General features: G+C 47.7%; 1 protein-coding gene across 2 annotated transcripts in view; it reads right to left on the bottom strand.

Moving 5' to 3' along the window:
* The window catches only part of RPAP1 (RNA polymerase II associated protein 1), a 210,377-nt gene that overhangs the window by 182,515 nt on the left and 8,367 nt on the right, over positions 1–19,495 (bottom strand). For both annotated transcript variants that reach the window (XM_063947921.1, XM_063947922.1), the window contains exon 2: positions 16,339–16,537. In XM_063947921.1, the coding sequence (XP_063803991.1) occupies positions 16,339–16,516 (178 nt within the window). In that variant the 5' untranslated portion in view covers positions 16,517–16,537. The remainder of the gene's footprint in view (positions 1–16,338; positions 16,538–19,495) is intronic.

Genomic DNA, 19,495 nt, shown 5'->3' with positions numbered 1-19,495 from the left:
ACCACTTCACCAGCGCCTCACTCCACATTAGCAGAATTTTCGACTCTTAGATCCTTGTAGCTCCTTATATGTTTTAAGTTGGGAGAAACTCTCAAGTATACCACAGGTGTTTTACTGGAAAAAGAGATAATATGCAGACATACTAGGGTATTCAATTATCCGCAAATTCGCTGCAATTTTTCGCCCGAAATTTTTTCGCGGCAATCGGCCGAAAATTGCCGCGAAAACGCTCCGTTTTTCAATTATCCGCAAATTCGCGCCAATTTTTCGCCCGAAAATTTTTCGCGCCAATCGCCCGAAAATTGCCGCGAAAATGCTCCGTTTTTCGACCTATTCAATTCCGGCCGGGTTTCACTTGAAAATTCTTGCAGTGAAAAGTGCAGGTGAAAATGGGGAAATCAGCCTGTACTCCAAAAAATGCTAAACTAACAGGAAAACAGAAGAGAAGTGTGTTAGAGATCACATTAGAGTTTTTGGGGACTTAAATTGGGTGAAATGGCTGTTATATGCATTTTTTTTAAATGCAAAAAAATGATAGAAAGCAAGTTTTTTTGAGCAAAATAAATGCTCTCATGAAAATGGGTATAAGTATATATTTGGGTCATTTTAGGGTACTTTAAAAAAAAAGTGGAAACATACCGATTACTCCCATCTGCAAGCCTAAAAAACATCTGTCCCACTCTTAAAGCACCCCAATATACCTGTCCCATACCTTGAACCCCAATTTCAATAACTTTTTACTTTTTCACCCCAAAAATGACGTCATTATTGGCCAATTAAAAATAATTAAAAACTTCAACGTGCCTAATTAGTCATTAAGGGGGGTGTCCCAGGAGTTCTGCACCATATCCAAACATTTTTACCTTAAAATAGTGACTTTTACCAACTTTTCACCTGCTTCAGTGGAGATGAAGTGAAATTAGTGAAAAGATGATCACCGATAAATTTTCCAGGATAATTGAATAGGCTGTAATTGCGTTTCACGTGAAAAGTCCGGTTTTTCACCCGAAAACCGGACTTTTCACATGAAAAGTCCGTTATCACTGCTAATTGAATATACCCCATAGTGTGATACTGTATAAAAAGTTATATTTAATACATCACACACATATAAGATGAATACATCACATGAATCGAATAAAAGCAATTAAAAAACACACAAAAACCACATTTTTGTGGTGCAGACATTCACTAATTGGATTGCCCTCCTTAACAACGACAATAGTAATGGCTGATTACCGGCTGTTAGTGAGAACTGGCTCACGTCAGTTCTAAAATCATGAGTGTCTCAGAGTATATCACCAGGCTGCAGCACAGGAATTCCCTGGTCTCAGAGCTCCTTCACACTCCGGATCAATCCAAACACCTCGCTGTCCACATGCAGGGGGTCAGTCCAAAGAGCACCCATGCGTTTCAACCCTCCCCGGGTCTTTCTCAAGGTCAGCTCCAATGTGGATGTCTCACAAGAGTTCCTAATCTGGTATAAATCCCTACCACATAAATCCAATAGGACGTAGTAGAAGCCTTGGCTGCCAGAATACCGGCATCAGAAGCCGCCTCCTTAATGTAATGAGAAGCTGTGACAATATAAGATAGACATTGTCTGGCATGATCAGAAGCGGTGGAAGGCAACTCCGCCTCCAGCTCCTGAGCCCACGTTTCAACAGCCTCTGCAGCCCATGTTGCTGTAATGGTGGGACTATGTGCAGCACCAGTTAAGGTGTAAATTGCCTTTAAACAACCCTCCACATATCCGTCTGTTCTTTCAGAGACGTGACGGTAGTTACCGGTGGAGCTGAGGATACCACTAGCCGCGCCACCTGCGAATACACTGGCGTGGGGTGTTTCCCAATTTTAACTTCGCTCCGCTGCGAGTGGGTAGCGAGCCAGCATCTTCTTGTGAGGCGTGAATTTCTTTCCTGGATTTTCCCAGGACTCCTGACGTATGTCAACTAAATGGTCAGAATGAGGTAAAACTTGTTTAACCACTTTTGACGTTTAAACCTGTCCGCTTTCTTAGGGGCAGCATCAGGCTCCGGTAATTTAAGGAATGGACCTGATAGCCTCCAACAAGTCAGGAACATACACCTGTGAAACAGATTCCCCATCAGAAGCGTTGGGATCAGAATCTGTGGGGTCAGTATAAACGCCATCCTCATCAGACGTAGAGTCTGGGACGTTGGTGGACTGTGAGGAAGTAATGGCCTGCTTAGAGGACCCCGTGGTCTTAGGCGGGCGAGGGTTAGACTTTTGAGTAGTCAGTGATTGGTTCAATTGCTGTAACTGTGCAGACAGTTGATCTGCCCATGGCGGGTTAACCGTGGGGACCATAAGCGGTTGTACCGGCACAGGAGGTCCCATAGGGGGGCCGTTAGTCTAGTTACCAGCGTATTCAATAGCGTGGAGAAGGTAGCCCAAGGTGGGTCATTTTGCTACCAAATGCACTGTTTCTTAACTAACACTGTCAATAGACAAGTAGAATACTTAAGTGTCTTGTAAAATGCACAGCACTGATGTTCCGAGGCTTTACAAAGGAGGATTTGCCCAAACAGTCCCAGGAAAAGTGCTGCTCTGTGTAATGGCGCCCAAACACTGACAGGGAGTGAGGGAGAGAGATATATGCAGCTCCAGGGTGGGAACATTACTGTAAATGGCACCCTGGGGCAGGGGGAGGGTCTACAGGTCCAAGCCTTATCCCCCTGCTGGACCTCACCACTGGTACTATGGGCTGTAATAAAAATGGTTTATAAGAGGTAAAAACAGACCTGTGCCCTTGCCCTGGTGGTTTAGTGGAGTCCCTGCTCGACCACAGTGACCACGCCAGCGCGCGCGGCGCGCCTCCCACCGGCCGCGCCAGATAGCGATTTCAGCGGGACATGCCTAGGGGACCCACTTACCACCTCCCTAAGTGCGGCCACTCTATCCGGGAGAACTTCGGCGAGTGTGTGACTAACGGTGAGCAAACCGGCGCCTCCGCTGTAAGTACCCGGCAACCAGGGTGCGGGAGTATACAGCGCCGCTGGGGGACGTGATGGAGCTGCAGCAGGAGATGTCAGACTGACATCTATCACTGCTGCAGCCCTTGAAGTCTTCTATCTTCGCTTAAAAAGCTCTTCTCAGGGCTGCTCGAGAAGCCCACCTGTTGTATTCCTGCTTACTGCATGGCACCAACTACAAAACTGAGCTCCTGTGCACGGAGGCGGGGTTATAGAGGAGGCGGCGCTATGCACCTTGGGAAGAAGGTCAAAGCTTTGAGCCTGTAGGTGCCTCGGATCAAGATCCTACTCTACACCTTAATGTCATTCCCTGTGGAGCCCAGTGAACCCGCTTTTAATTGCTTTTATTGGATTCATGTGATGTATTCATGTTGTATGTGTGTGATGTATTAAATATAACTTTTTATACAGTATCACACCATGTCCACATATTATCTCTTTTTCCGGTTAAACTCCTGTGGTATACTTGAGAGTTTCTCCCAACTTAAAACATATAAGAAGCTACACGGATCTAAGAGTCGGAAATTCTGTAATGTGGTGTGAGCCGCTGGTGAAGTGGTATCCCACGTATCGTTTTTTTCTTGTATTCTATGTGGGGGGTGGCAAAAGCCTCTTGTGGTTTACTGCACTACTAGCTGCTTTTGCGCACTGTTGGGGACTTCACATTTTATATTGCCCTTATAATACAGTAAACACTAAAAATTATTGTCCTAAATAGGATCCAGATAGTGTACACAAGTGGCTCTCCCCCTTTGCTACACCCTGTGCCCGATATCCAGCGTGGCTGAGGAGTCAGGAAGCTTTGTATGTGCTGCATATGGCTGCAGTAAGCAGAGGAAGGCGCCAAAACGCCTCAGGTTACACTTATGTAGCTCCGCTCACCTCCAATGGCGCTGGAGTTACACTTAAATATTATACTGGCAAAGTCTCCTTTTAAGCTCAAAACATCACAACAAAAGCTAGTCAAGCCTTTTGTGCCAGTTCCACACGGGGGATCTTAGCGGAACCCCCCGGGAGGTTCCCATACGCCGCACCCGTGGTCAGACGCACTTTGAACCGGAGTTCCCCCTAGCGGGACCCCCGGTTTGTGCTCTCCACCGATGTCACCTTCAGGCAGCGTTAGGGGTGTGCGGCGTGTTGCGGCTGTGACAGCCAAGGCGCAGTGCTCCGATGAACAATAACCCCTCAAGACTTTGGACCCATCTATACTCCATTGTATTAGATTCCCCAATATCCCTTATGGATGACAGACAGACAGACAGACAGACAATCAAAAACCAGTTATTTATATAGCACACACATATTCCGCAGTAGGTTACAGAGAGAAAAGGATTTACCGATAGGTACTTAAACTCCTATTTTCTCTTGCGTTCTAGTGGATACTGGGAATCCATTTAGTCCCATGGGGAAGTACCAAAGCTCCTAAACCGGGTGGGAGAGTGCTGAGGTTCCTGCAGAACTGACTGACCATAGTGAAGGTCCTCAGAGGCCAAGGTATCGAACATGTAAAATTTAGCAAACGTGTTTGAACCCAACAAAGTAGCTGCTCGGCAGAGCTCTAAAGCCGAGACACCCCTGGCAGCCGCCCAAAAGGAACCCACCGACCTAGTAGAGTGTGCTTGAACCGATTTCGGAATCGGCAAATCTGTCATGAAATATGCATGCTGGATAGTGAGCCTGATCCAGCGCGTAATGGACTGCTTCTAAGGAGGACATCCAATTTTATTGGGATCATAAAGAACGAACAGCGAGTCCGATTTTCTGCGACAAGCTCTTCACATAGACCTTCAAAGCCCTTATGACATCCAAAGACTTTGAAGTAGCAGAGGCGTCCGTAACAGCCGGAACCACAATAGGTTGGTTGATGTGAAATGCAGACACCACCTTAGGAAGAAATTGCTGATGAGTCCCGAGTTCAGCTCTGCCATCATGGAAAATTAAGTAGGGGCTTTTGTGAGACAAAGCCCCAAGCTCCAACACACGTTGGATGGTCTTCCACTTAAGATACTTTACGCTCACCTCCTGTAACGGTTCAAACCAGTCCAATTGGAGGAACTGCAGCACCAAATTGAGGTCCCAAAGTGCCGTGGGAGGCACAAAGGGAGGTTGGATGTGTAGAACAAATTTCAAGAACGTCTGGACCTCAGGGAAAGACACCAATTGTTTCTGAAAGAAAATAGACAAGGCTGAAATCTGTACTTTTATGGAGCCTAGACGTAAGCCCACATCCACTCCCGACTGCAGAAAAAGCTGGAAACGTCCCAGATGAAATTCCACCGTAGAAAATTGTCTGGTCTCACACCAAGAGACATATTTCTTCCAAATGCGATGGTAATGTTTAGACGTTACCCCCTTTCTGGCTTGGATCATAGCCGGGATGACCTTGTCAGGATCCCTCTCCTGGCTAGAATCAGCAGTTACACTTCCATGCCGCTAAATGTAGCCATGGTAAGTCTTGATAGACGAACGGGCCCTGTTGCAGAAGATCCTCTCGAAGAGGCAGAGGCCACGGATCTTCTACCAGCATCTCGAGCAGATCCGCATACCAGGCCCTTCGTGGCCAGTCCAGTGCAATGAGGATTGCTTGAACCTTTTCACTTTTCATTCATTTTAGAATTCTTGGGATCAGAGGAATGGGAGGAAACAAGTACACCAGATGGTAGACCCACGGAGTTGTCAGAGCGTCTACCACCACTGTCTGTGGGTCCCTCGACCTGGAACAATACTGCTTGAGCTTCTTGTTGAGACGAGAGGCCATCCTGTCGATTTGTGGATACCCCCGCCAACGTGTCATCTACCGGAAAACCTCTGGGTGGAGGCCTCATTCCCCCGGGTGTAGATCGTGTATGCTGAGGAAGTCTGCTCCCCAGTTGTCTACTCCCGGAATGAAGATCGCAGACAACGCCACGGCGTGTCTTTTCACCCAGACGGAAATTCTTGTCACCTCTGACATTGCGGCTCAGCTCCTCTTTCCGCCCTGTCGGTTTATGTATGTTACCGCCATCACATTGTCCGACTGGACCTGAATGGCTGGATTCTGAAGAAGAGATGAGGCCTGCAGTTGGGTGTTGTATATAGCCCTGAGTTCCACAATGTTTATTAGAAGGACGACTTCCTGATTTGACCATCCTCAACTGCACCCTCTGGGTGACTGCTCCCCAACTTCTGAGGCTTGCGTCTGTTGTAGGCAGAATCCAATTTTGAATCCCAAACCTCCGACCCCCGACTAGGTGAGAAGTCTGTAGCCACCACAGGAGGGAGATCCTGGCTCTTGGTAACAGACGAATCCTTTGGTGCATCAGTTCTAGCTGGAAGGGCCTTGCATGAAATCTTCCATACTGAATTGCTACATAAGAAGCTACCATTTTCCCCAGAAGTCATATGCAGAGATGCACTGAGATTCGGGTCGGCGTCAAGTCGGCCTGAACCATCGACTGGATCTCCACTGCCTTTTCCAAGGAAAGGAATACTTTCTGAGACCCTGTGTCCAGTATCATTCCCAGGAACTGAAGCCTCTGCGTTGGTTCTAGGTGAGATTTTGGAAGGTTCAGAATCCCCCCATGATCCAGGAGTAGTCTGGTTGAGAGGGAAAGGAAGGTAATTTGTGGACTTACCCGCAGTAGCTCGGGACATCCATTTGTAGAGTTCATCTCGAAATAAGGCCTCTCCTGTGAAAGGTAGGCCTTCTACTCCTTTCCTAGAGTCTGTGTCAGCAGTACACTGATGTAGCCATAATCCTCTGCGTACCGACACAGCCATAGCTGTAGTGCGTGCGTTAAGCAAACCTATTTCTTTTATAGCTTCCAACATAATATTCGCTGAGTCTTGTATATATTGCAGGAGCAAAATAATTTCCTCTTGAAGTAAGGTGTCTAACACCTCTAGTAAATTACCTGATCATTTAGCAATGGCTCTTGTAATCCACCCACATGCTATAGTGGGTCACTGGGCCAGCCCGGCAGCAGTATACAAAGATTTGAGAGTAGTCTCAATCTTGCGATCAGCCGAATCTTTTAGGCAGGCTGCACCAGGCACAGGTAGAACAATGTTACGTGAAAGTCTGGAGACTGATGCATCCACGATCGGTGGATTTTCAAGTTTTTTCCTATCCTCAGGAAGAAAAGGAAATGATAATAACAACCACCTGGGAATTTGACATTTCTTATCTGGATTAACCCACGGTTCTTCAAACAGGGTATTCAGGGTCTAATTCAGACTGTCACAACTGAGGGCCTGAGCTGACGGGAGGCAGCCTCAGTTGTAGGGGCTGAGATGTACCGGAACCTGGGAGGTTGTATCAGACCCCTGGACATGTAAGTAACATGAATAATAACTGCCCGAAGGCGTGACCATGACAACTTGGATAAAAGTCAATGATGTTTATTATGACAACTCCGCAACACAGCAGCAGTAAAAGAAAACGTAAAAGTCAGCAAATAATAAATACAGTTCCTGGGTACTACAGGATGGCAGGAGCCACAGGGCACTGGTAGTGTGAGATAGTTCTTATGATCTTCTAGATGGAAAGTCCTTACCAGGCCCGACTGTAGCAATGGAGATAACCCAGGATTGTGCCAGCTGGTGTTCCAGGAAAAGCTGGGTTGCTGAAGGTAAAACAGCTGCTGTGGATACTGGCTGGAACCAGACTGTTGTTAGCACGGAGTGGATACTGGCTGGAACCAGTTAAATAATAAATGAACTTGGGAGCGATGAAATATGAACTGAAATGTAGAACTTGAGAGCGGAGAAATAATAATACCGGTGGAGAGTGGTAAAGTGTAGAAAGGACACCGGCCCTTTAAGGGAAGCTGTACTCTGCTGGAAGCTGAGCTGGAAGCAGGTAATGTTGTAGCTGGAAACAGATGAATCCACAATGGATTGGAGAGTCAGGCTACACCGCAGGTGGAATGCTGGTGCGGGTCTCTATGGTGGAAGTCTTGAGACAGGAGCTGGAACCTGGAAGACAATCACAGGAGAGAGACAAACAGGAACTAGGTTTGACAACCAAAGCACTGACGCCTTCCTTGCTCAGGCACAGTGTATTTATACCTGCAGCAAGGAAGGGATTGGCTAGGCAATTATGCAGATTAACAATACTGACAACAGATTAGAGGAAATGATCAGCTGACAGAATCCAAGATGGCTGCGCCCATGCAGACACTTGGAGGGAAGTTTGGTTTGTAATCCATGTGGTAATGAAAACAGTAATGGCGGCGCCGGCCACTGGAGACAGGAGACGCCAGGCTGACAAGTGCACATCCAACCACGCGGACACAGCGGAGGCCGCGGCTGACGTAATCGCCACTCTGACACTCTGCATGCAGAAGCTCAGGGACGGCGGCGGAGGCCGCGGGAGACGCCATGCCAGATGTAATAAGGCGTTACTGTGACAGCGTCTCAGAGAGACAGGAGAGGATGCAGGAATGTGAACATTAGGATAACAGATGGGATCCGGTCCTGGAGCGCTGAGCCAGCCTTAGGAGGCATCTGATGGGTAAGAAATGGCGTCCAGATACCCGGATCGTGACAGCACCCCCCCCCCCTTTAGGAGTGGCCCCAGGACACTTCTTTGGCTTTTGAGGAAACTTGGAATGGAATCTCCGGACCAAGGCAGGAGCATGGACATCAGAAGCATTGGTCCATGAACGTTCCTCAGGACCATAACCCTTCCAGTCAATAAGATATTGTAGTTGACCGTAACGGTGACGTGAGTCCAGGATCTTGGCCACTTCATACTCAACGCCTCGTTGAGTTTGGACTTTCGGAGTTGGAGGAAGTGAGGAATGAAACCGATTCAAGATCAGCGGTTTCAACAGGGAAACATGGAATGTCCTGGGTATTTTTAAGAAGGGAGGCAACTGGAGTCTGTAAGCAACAGGATTGATGACTTGTTCAATCTTGAAAGGACCGATATAGCGAGGTGCAAACTTCATACTGGGAACTCTTAACCTCAAATTCTTCGTGGATAACCATACCCGATCACCCACCTTGAGAGCAGGAACTGCTCGACGCTTCTTATCCGCAAACTTCTTGTACCTGAACGATGCCTTGAGCAGAGCTGATCGTACGCTCTTCCAGATATTGGCAAACTGATGCAAGGTGATATCCACTGCGGGAACAGAAGTTGCTGGAAGCGGTTGGAACTCAGGAACTTTAGGGTGGAATCCAAAGTTAGTGAAGAATGGTGTTGAAGCAGATGAAGAATGATACTGGTTGTTATGACAGAACTCGGCCCAGGGAAGTAATTGAACCCAGTCATCTTGAGAGGAGGACACATAGATGCGGAGGAAGGCCTCCAAGTCCTGATTCACCCTCTCGGTTTGACCATTGGTCTGAGGATGGTAAGCCGTGGAAAACTTTAGCTTGACTTGGAGGACTTGACATAAACTTCGCCAGAATTTGGCTGTGAATTGAACTCCTCGATCTGAGATAATTTCTTCAGGAAGACCGTGGAGTCGGAAGATCTCTTGTATGAATACTTGAGCCAACTTGGAAGCTGACGGAAGACCGGTGAGAGGAATGAAGTGTGCCATCTTGGTGAACCGGTCAACTACCACCCAGATGGTATTGAACTTGTTGCACATGGGTAAGTCTGTAATGAAATCCATCGACAAGTGGGTCCATGGTCGACGGGGAACGGATAGTGGAACCAGTTGCCCCGCAGGCGACTGGCGGGATACTTTATGTTGGGCACACTTTGGGCAAGATGCAATAAACTCCAAGACGTCCTTTTTCAGAGTTGGCCACCAATAGGACCTAGAGATAAACTCCAGGGTTTTTTGGATACCTGTATGTCCGGCAAAACGGGAAGCATGGGCCCAATGCATGAGCTTCTTCCTTAGCATCGGCTTCACAAAACTTTTCCCTGATGGGGGCGTAGAGTCCATCCCTACCGTGGAGAATGCCAACGGATTTATAATAGGATGCTTGTCTGAAGACTCTGACTCATTTTCTTGCTCCCATGAGCGGGAAAGGGCATCGGCCTTGCGATTCTGAGAGCCCGGACAGAACTGGAGTTTAAAGTCGAACCTGGAAAAGAAAAGTGCCCATCTGGCCTGACGAGGGTTGAGACATTGTGCGCCCTTCACGTATAAAAGGTTCTTGTGGTCTGTAAGTATGGTGATTAAATGAGAAGCTCCCTCCAACAGATACCTCCACTCTTCTAGAGCGAGCTTGATGGCTAGCAACTCCTGGTCGCCAATGGCATAGTTGCGCTCAGCTGGGGAGAACTTCCGGGAGAAGAAACTGCAAGGATGTAAATGGCCATCTTTAGCCCTCTGAGATAACACCGCTCCTACTCCAACGGAGGAGGCATCCACCTCTAGGATGAAAGGAGAGTCGATGTCAGGCTGTTTCAGGACAGGCGCAGAGATGAACCTCTGTTTTAAAAGATGAAAAGCTTGCATGGCTTCTTCAGACCACTTGGACGGGTTAGCACCCTTCTTGGTGAAAGCAGTAATAGGCGCCACAATGGTGGAAAAGTCTCGTATAAACTTTCGGTAATAATTGGCGAACCCTAAGAACCTCTGGACCCCTTTGAGGGTTAAGGGTACCGGCCAATTCTGAATTGCTTGTAGTTTCTCAGGATCCATCTCTAGTCCGGAACCGGACACAATGTACCCTAGAAACGGAATGGACTTGACTTCAAAGACGCATTTTTCTAATTTGCAATAGAGATGATTGACACGGAGACGGGACAGAACCTCTTTAACCCAAAAACGATGTTCCTCTAAATCGTTGGCAAAAATGAGGATATCGTCTAGATAGACCACGACATGACGGTATAGAATGTCTCTGAAAATCTCATTGACAAAATGCTGGAAGACAGCTGGAGCATTGCTCAATCCGAAGGGCATGACGAGGTACTCATAATGTCCGTCACGGGTGTTAAAGGCGGTCTTCCACTCGTCACCCTCACGGATCCGGATGAGATTGTATGCACCTCGCAAGTCCAGCTTTGTAAAGATGGTAGCTCCGCTAACTCTGTCAAAGAGCTCAGTAATCAGGGGTAAAGGATAACGGTTCTTGATGGTAATGTCGTTCAAACCTCTGTAGTCGATGCACGGCCGCAGACCACCATCTTTCTTTTTTACAAAAAAGAAGCCTGCGCCGGCTGGGGAAGAAGAAGGTCGAATGAACCCCTTTGCTAGGTTCTCTTTAATGTATTCCTCCATAGAATGCATCTCAGGCAGAGACAACGGATAAGTTCGGCCTCGAGGTGGAACCTTCCCTGGAACGAGATCAATCGGGCAGTCCCATTCTCTATGAGGAGGAAGGATATCAGCAGAAGCTTTACTGAACACATCCGTGAAATCTTGATATGGAGGAGGTGGAACATCAGACGACCTGGGGGAGGAAGAACAGACAGGCAATACTTTAAACAAACATGTCTCTGCACAGGAGGAACCCCATGCCAGGATTTGCGTAGTCGTCCAATCAATTGTAGGATTGTGAAGACGGAGCCATGGAAGGCCCAGGACCACAGGATGTGTGGCTCTTGGAATCACTAAAAGTGAAATAAGTTCGGAATGAAGAACTCCCACTCTCAGACGAACTGGTAGAGTCCTTAGAGCAATAACAGTATCAAAAATTTTACTGCCATCCACGGCAGTTAAGGAAAAGGAGGAAGGAAGTCTCTCGGTGGGTAGGGACCACCGTTTAACATAGGCTTCAGTAATAAAGTTCCCAGCTGCTCCGGAATCAAGGAGAGCAATGACGTTCCGATAACGTTGAGCAACTTGAAGCGAGACTGGGAGATTACAATCATGAGGAGATGGAGAGGAGATCATTACTCCTAGCCGGCCCTCTCCTGGGCGAGCTAGGGTTTGGAGTTTTCCCGGACGTTCGGGACAGGCATTGATGGTGTGAGACGGAGCTGCACAGTAAAGACAAAGAGACTCAGAGAGACGTCTTCGGCGCTCAGCAGGAGTTAAACGGGAACGGCCAATTTGCATGGGCTCATCTTTAGATGGTGACAGTTGACGAGGAGGAGGAGCAGAAGATTTTGGAGCAGATGATCTTCCACGCTCAGTTGCTCTCTCTCTGAAACGTAAATCAACTTTCGTGCAGAGTGAGATTAGCTCATCTAACTTAGAAGGTAAGTCTCTGGTAGCTAACTCATCTTTAATAAGCTCAGATAAGCCATGCCAGAATGCAGCATACAGGGCCTCGTCGTTCCATGCCAGTTCGGATGCCAGGATCTGGAACTGTATCAGATATTGTCCTACAGTACGTGACCCCTGGCGTAAACGGAGAATCTCGGATGAAGCTGAGGTTACCCGGCCTGGCTCGTCGAAGATGCGCCTGAATGTTGACACGAATGCAGTGTAAGAAGATAGCAGGGTGTCGGACCTCTCCCATAACGGTGATGCCCAGTCAAGGGCGGAGCCACTGAGAAGAGAGATGATGTAGGCAATTTTTGTACGGTCACTGGGAAAATTGCCAGATTGTAGCTCAAACTGAATCTCACACTGGTTGAGAAATCCCCTGCAGAATCTTGGAGATCCGTCAAATTTTGCTGGCGTTGGAAGATGAAGACGTGGAGCAGAAATGGGTAAGGTGGGTGGGGTTATAGCTGGAGTCACTGTGGTTGACGCACCAGATGCGCCTGATCCACGGAGAGTTGTCTGAATCCCATCCAGCCGAGTAGAGAGATCCTGGAGACAGCGGATGATGTGGCCCTGTGCAGCCTCCTGATGTTCTAGTCGGGCTGCCAGTTCTTGCATCGGCCTGGCCGCTTGATCCTGGTCTCCGGCTGGATTCATTAGGTCAGTGCTTACTGTCACAACCGAGGGCCTGAGCTGACGGGAGGCAGCCTCAGTTGTAGGGGCTGAGATGTACCGGAACCTGGGAGGTTGTATCAGACCCCTGGACATGTAAGTAACATGAATAATAACTGCCCGAAGGCGTGACCATGACAACTTGGATAAAAGTCAATGATGTTTATTATGACAACTCCGCAACACAGCAGCAGTAAAAGAAAACGTAAAAGTCAGCAAATAATAAATACAGTTCCTGGGTACTACAGGATGGCAGGAGCCACAGGGCACTGGTAGTGTGAGATAGTTCTTATGATCTTCTAGATGGAAAGTCCTTACCAGGCCCGACTGTAGCAATGGAGATAACCCAGGATTGTGCCAGCTGGTGTTCCAGGAAAAGCTGGGTTGCTGAAGGTAAAACAGCTGCTGTGGATACTGGCTGGAACCAGACTGTTGTTAGCACGGAGTGGATACTGGCTGGAACCAGTTAAATAATAAATGAACTTGGGAGCGATGAAATATGAACTGAAATGTAGAACTTGAGAGCGGAGAAATAATAATACCGGTGGAGAGTGGTAAAGTGTAGAAAGGACACCGGCCCTTTAAGGGAAGCTGTACTCTGCTGGAAGCTGAGCTGGAAGCAGGTAATGTTGTAGCTGGAAACAGATGAATCCACAATGGATTGGAGAGTCAGGCTACACCGCAGGTGGAATGCTGGTGCGGGTCTCTATGGTGGAAGTCTTGAGACAGGAGCTGGAACCTGGAAGACAATCACAGGAGAGAGACAAACAGGAACTAGGTTTGACAACCAAAGCACTGACGCCTTCCTTGCTCAGGCACAGTGTATTTATACCTGCAGCAAGGAAGGGATTGGCCAGGCAATTATGCAGATTAACAATACTGACAACAGATTGGAGGAAATGATCAGCTGACAGAATCCAAGATGGCTGCGCCCATGCAGACACTTGGAGGGAAGTTTGGTTTGTAATCCATGTGGTAATGAAAACAGTAATGGCGGCGCCGGCCACTGGAGACAGGAGACGCCAGGCTGACAAGTGCACATCCAACCACGCGGACACAGCGGAGGCCACGGCTGACGTAATCGCCACTCTGACACTCTGCATGCAGAAGCTCAGGGACGGCGGCGGAGGCCGCGGGAGACGCCATGCCAGATGTAATAAGGCGTTACTGTGACAGCGTCTCAGAGAGACAGGAGAGGATGCAGGAATGTGAACATTAGGATAACAGATGGGATCCGGTCCTGGAGCGCTGAGCCAGCCTTAGGAGGCATCTGATGGGTAAGAAATGGCGTCCAGATACCCGGATCGTGACACAGACCTGATCGCTTGCTAGCAGTTTTTTGCAGCGCTGCGATCAGATAGTCGCTGACTACAGGGGAGTGTATTTTTGCTGTGCAAGTGTGCGAACGCATGTGTAGCGGAGCAGTACAAAAAGATCTTTTGCAGTTTTTGAGTATCCCCAGGATTTATTCAGCTGCTACAATCAGTTCAGCCTGTCCGTGACCGGAATTGACGTCAGACACCCGCCCTGCAAACGCTTGGACACGCCTGCGTTTTTCCAACCACTCCCAGAAAACGGTCAGTTGACACCCACAAACGCCTTCTTTCTGTCAATCTTCTTGCAATCGGCTGTGCGAATGGATTCTTCGTAAAACCCATCACACAGCAACGATCCACTTTGTACCCGAGCAACATGCCTGCGCATTGCAGTGCATACGCACGCGCGCTTTTGACCTAATCGCAGCACTGCGAAAAAAGGTAGCATGCGATCAGGTCTGAATGATCCCCAAAGTTCCTTTGACACAGGAAAAGTGGCTGAGGATTTTTTCTTAATATTAAAATAAGATTCCTCACTCTCACCTGTCACATTAACAGGGATATTTAGAACTACTGTGATAGCATCTATGAGAGCCTGTACACCCTGCGACAGAATACCCTCCACTATCTCTGTGCCCACCACACCTTCCTCCCTTTCTGACCCTTCATCATCAGAGTCAGAATGCAGTATATGGGCCAAGGTACGTTTCTGCGGACAAATGTTAGAGGACTGAGACGCTGGTCTGTGTACTGAGTCCTTTTTAATAAACTCAACCATAGACTGCCTTAAGTATTGCGTCTCTTTCTCATTACGAGATAATTTTGTAGAAATGGAGGAAATCATTCCCCACTAGCCTGGGAAGGGATACTACACACTAGTGAACCCCCTGGAGAAGAGGAACACTCTGCCTTACATGAAACACACTCTTTGTCTGCCATACTGCAGTAGTGACAGCACACACACAGGAAAAATGTTAAATGCACAATTAACCAACAAAGAGCCCTTCCAGAGAGACACAGAGAGAGTATAGAACCAGCACACGGCGCCCTTATCGCTAATGCCAAGGTTAGCCGGGTCGCAGACTAAGTACCTAGATTAGGGACTTAGTACACTAGTAATTGCTCCCCCCCTGCTATGACCCCCTGGTACCGCTGAGGTAAACTGGAGGCTTTCCGGTGGAACTGCGCGTCCCTGTCAGTCAGCGTCTGTGTCAGCTGCAGTAGGGAAAATAGCGCTTGTGAGCCGCTGGGTCCGCTCATAGTGAAGCCCCGCCCCTTCAATGGCACACATTCTTCCCGCTTTTCTTTATACTAGCTTATGTGTCTAAGTGCATAAAATGGAGACAGACTCCTTTTATGGCTGTGTTGCCAGTCTGGGTACTGTGTACACAACAGTTTACTTAGTCAGAAGACTCAGTCCGCCCCGCGTAGAAGCCGTGCGTCTCTGTGCCCTCATGCCGTCATAATGGACGGCCACACGCTAACTGGGACGCTGGTTTAGTACTCACCACTCTTCTTTCTTCTGGCTCTGTATGGGTTGGTGGACTGCTGCTGGAATGTACGCTTGCCGTGTTGGGGCTTGCGAATAGTTCCCTCAGGAGCTTGCGTCCTGTCAGTGGGGAACGTGACCATTAACCCTTAGTGTGGTTGGCCCGTTCTCCCCCCTAAGTTCCACGAAGCAGGCAGGCTGGTGTCATCCAGTCCTGTCTGAAAATAACAAACTTAGAAAATAAATGCAGAAAACTCTTCAGGAGCTTCCAGAGACGTGACCGGCTCCTCTGGGCACATTTTCTAAACTGAGTCTGGTGGGAGGAGCATAGAGGGAGGAGACAGCACACACAATCAAACTTCTATAGTGCCCATGGCTCTTAGTGGACCCGTCTATACCCCATGGTACTAAATGGATTCCCAGTATCCCCTAGGACGTAAGAGAAAGGTGTATTAGAGACATCTGAACACTGAAATTAGGCGATTGGCTCATGCACCAGTATTTCTTTAACTACTGGTAACACGGCAAGGGTGCTTGCACAAAAGTAACATTTGTTTTGATTCAACAAATGTTTCATTCTCTGTCACATCATTCTTGTAGACGTTTAAACACACGCCCATCTTAGCAGTGTGCTGATTCCTCCAACCAAAATGAAAAAGAACGGAGTAAAGGAAGAAGAACTATAGGCTAGATCAGGAGGATTCACCAAGCTCCCCATTCTGTTATGTTCATACTATGTACTACATATCCATCTTTACCATGAAGCGACACAACATCTCTTTGTTCTGCTCCTCCAGCTGTATGCTTGTCCTCTCCCTTTCTCTTATCTGCTTTCTTAACAACCGTTGCCGCTGCAGAGGCCCGAGCAGCAAGAAATTGGTTTTGGAAGTTCAAGATGTCTTCTTCGGACTCCCCAGGCTTTGGCCGTGACAGCATCTTGACTTTCTATCTGGACATCTAGCAAGAGGGAAAAACAATTAATAAGGGCTATAGTGGAGTGACAGAACCAGAGTTCAATTGCAGCATGACAGGCTAAATGGAGAGAACACATTTGGAGCAGCCAAGGCTGTTCACGTAATGATGCGCATATTGGTGTGGCATTTTCTTTTTTCCTACACACCCTGCAATATCAGGTGAACTGCCCAATATCAGTTGCAGTATTATAGATTGCAACATATCCCTGATGAAGTTCTTACAAAGGATGAAACATGTAGGATCTGATATCACCTGCACACCACCGGACGTCACTCCAGCCAACAGCGCTCAGACATGACTATCCTGAAAGAATCAAAGTAATGGCAACTTGGGGGGACCAGAGTCCTGGAAGTAAGACTGAGCCTATCGACACAAAGCAAGACTGTACACAAGTAGATTCCAACTCCACTACTTTTGCAAAAATAGCTCTTGTAAAAGCTAAAAAGCAGGAACATTCCCTGTCTATCACTTTTGTTACCCAGCTGTTCCCACAGCAGCAATTTAGCCATAGACCACTTAACGTTACTCACCAAGAGTGTGACACAGGATAACCGATATATTAAGAATATAGGATCAATGCAGAATTGGCTGGTACCAGAGCATCTAAAGACTGCAGTCGAGTAGATAAACAAAAACTTCCCAAAGATGCTAAAAAATACAAGATATTCTCCAGCGCTGACTTTAGTAAATATAAATGTGACTTTGCATAAACACCTTATAAATGTGGGAAAATAGTACTTAGCATAACCAGAACTTTGTCTGTCTAGTGAACAACTAACTTTACGTGAGCTGCACACACAAGAAGATTTAAATAAATGTCTTTATTTCAAATGACTCAGTATATAAAATACAAATATGCCTTGGAACTCACCATTTCCTATAACAGACAATGACCAATTTAATAAAGCAACATAAAAATAAGAATTTACTTACCGATAATTCTATTTCTCATAGTCCGTAGTGGATGCTGGGGACTCCGTAAGGACCATGGGGAATAGCGGCTCCGCAGGAGACTGGGCACATCTAAAGAAAGCTTTAGGACTAACTGGTGTGCACTGGCTCCTCCCCCTATGACCCTCCTCCAAGCCTCAGTTAGGATACTGTGCCCGGACGAGCGTACACAATAAGGAAGGATTTTGAATCCCGGGTAAGACTCATACCAGCCACACCAATCACACCGTATAACTTGTGATCTGAACCCAGTTAACAGTATGATAACAGAGGAGACTCTGAAAAGATGGCTCCCAACAATAATAACCCGATTTTTGTAACAATAACTATGTACAAGTATTGCAGACAATCCGCACTTGGGATGGGCGCCCAGCATCCACTACGGACTATGAGAAATAGAATTATCGGTAAGTAAATTCTTATTTTCTCTAACGTCCTAAGTGGATGCTGGGGACTCCGTAAGGACCATGGGGATTATACCAAAGCTCCCAAACGGGCGGGAGAGTGCGGATGACTCTGCAGCACCGAATGAGAGAACTCCAGGTCCTCCTCAGCCAGGGTATCAAATTTGTAGAATTTAGCAAACGTGTTTGCCCCTGACCAAGTAGCTGCTCGGCAAAGTTGTAAAGCCGAGACCCCTCGGGCAGCCGCCCAAGATGAGCCCACTTTCCTTGTGGAACGGGCTTTTACAGATTTTAGCTGTGGCAGGCCTGCCACAGAATGTGCAAGCTGAATTGTACTACAAATCCAACGAGCAATAGTCTGCTTAGAAGCAGGAGCACCCAGCATGTTGGGTGCATACAGGATAAACAGCGAGTCAGATTTCCTGACTCCAGCCGTCCTGGAAACATATTTTCAGGGCCCTGACAACATCCAGCAACTTGGATTCCTCCAAGTCCCTAGTAGCCGCAGGCACCACAATAGGTTGGTTCAGGTGAAAACGCTGGAACCACCTTAGGGAGAAACTGAGGACGAGTCCTCAATTCCGCCCTGTCCGAATGGAAAAATCAGATAAGGGCTTTTACAGGATAAAGCCGCCAATTCTGACACGCGCCTGGCCCAGGCCAGGGCCAACAGCATGACCACTTTCCATGTGAGATATTTTAACTCCACAGATTTAAGTGGTTCAAACCAATGTGACTTTTGGAACCCAAACTACATTGAGATCCCAAATTGCCACTGGAGGCACAAAAGGAGGCTGTATATGCAGTACCCCTTTTACAAACGTCTAAACTTCAGGGACTGAAGCTAGTTCTTTTTTGGAAGAAAATTGACAGGGCCGAAATCTGAACCTTAATGGACCCCAATTTCAGGCCCATAGACACTCCTGTTTGCAGGAAATGTAGGAATCGACCCAGTTGAATTTCCTCCGTCGGGCCTTACTGGCCTCGCACTACGCAACATATTTTCGCCAATTGCGGTGATAATGTTTTTGCGGTTACATCCTTCCTGGCTTTTGATCAGGATAGGGATGACTTCATCCGGAATGCCTTTTTTCCTTCAGGATCCGGTGTTCAACCGCCATGCCGTCAAACGCAGCCGCGGTAAGTCTTGGAACAGACAGGGTCCTTGCTGGAGCAGGTCCCTTCTTAGAGGTAGAGGCCACGGATCCTCCGTGAGCCTCTCTTGAAGTTCCGGTTACCAAGTCCTTCTTGGCCAATCCGGAGCCACGAATATAGTGCTTTCTCCTCTCCATCTTATCAATCTCAGTACCTTGGGTATGAGAGGCAGAGGAGGGAACACATACACTGACTGGTACACCCACGGTGTTACCAGAGCGTCTACAACTATTGCCTGAGGGTCTCTTGACCTGGCGCAATACCTGTCGAGTTTTTTAATCATGTGGACGACTTCTGGGTGAAGTCCCCACTCTCCCGGGTGGAGGTCGTGCTGAGGAAGTCTGCTTCCCAGTTGTCCACTCCCGGAATGAATACTGTTGACAGTGCTATCACATGATTTTCCGCCCAGCGAAGAATCCTTGCAGCTTCT

This window comes from Pseudophryne corroboree, chromosome 12 (genome assembly GCF_028390025.1).
Source record: "Pseudophryne corroboree isolate aPseCor3 chromosome 12, aPseCor3.hap2, whole genome shotgun sequence".
In the NCBI taxonomy this organism is placed as follows: Eukaryota; Metazoa; Chordata; class Amphibia; order Anura; family Myobatrachidae; genus Pseudophryne; species Pseudophryne corroboree.
This window is presented reverse-complemented; position numbering and strand designations above follow the sequence as displayed.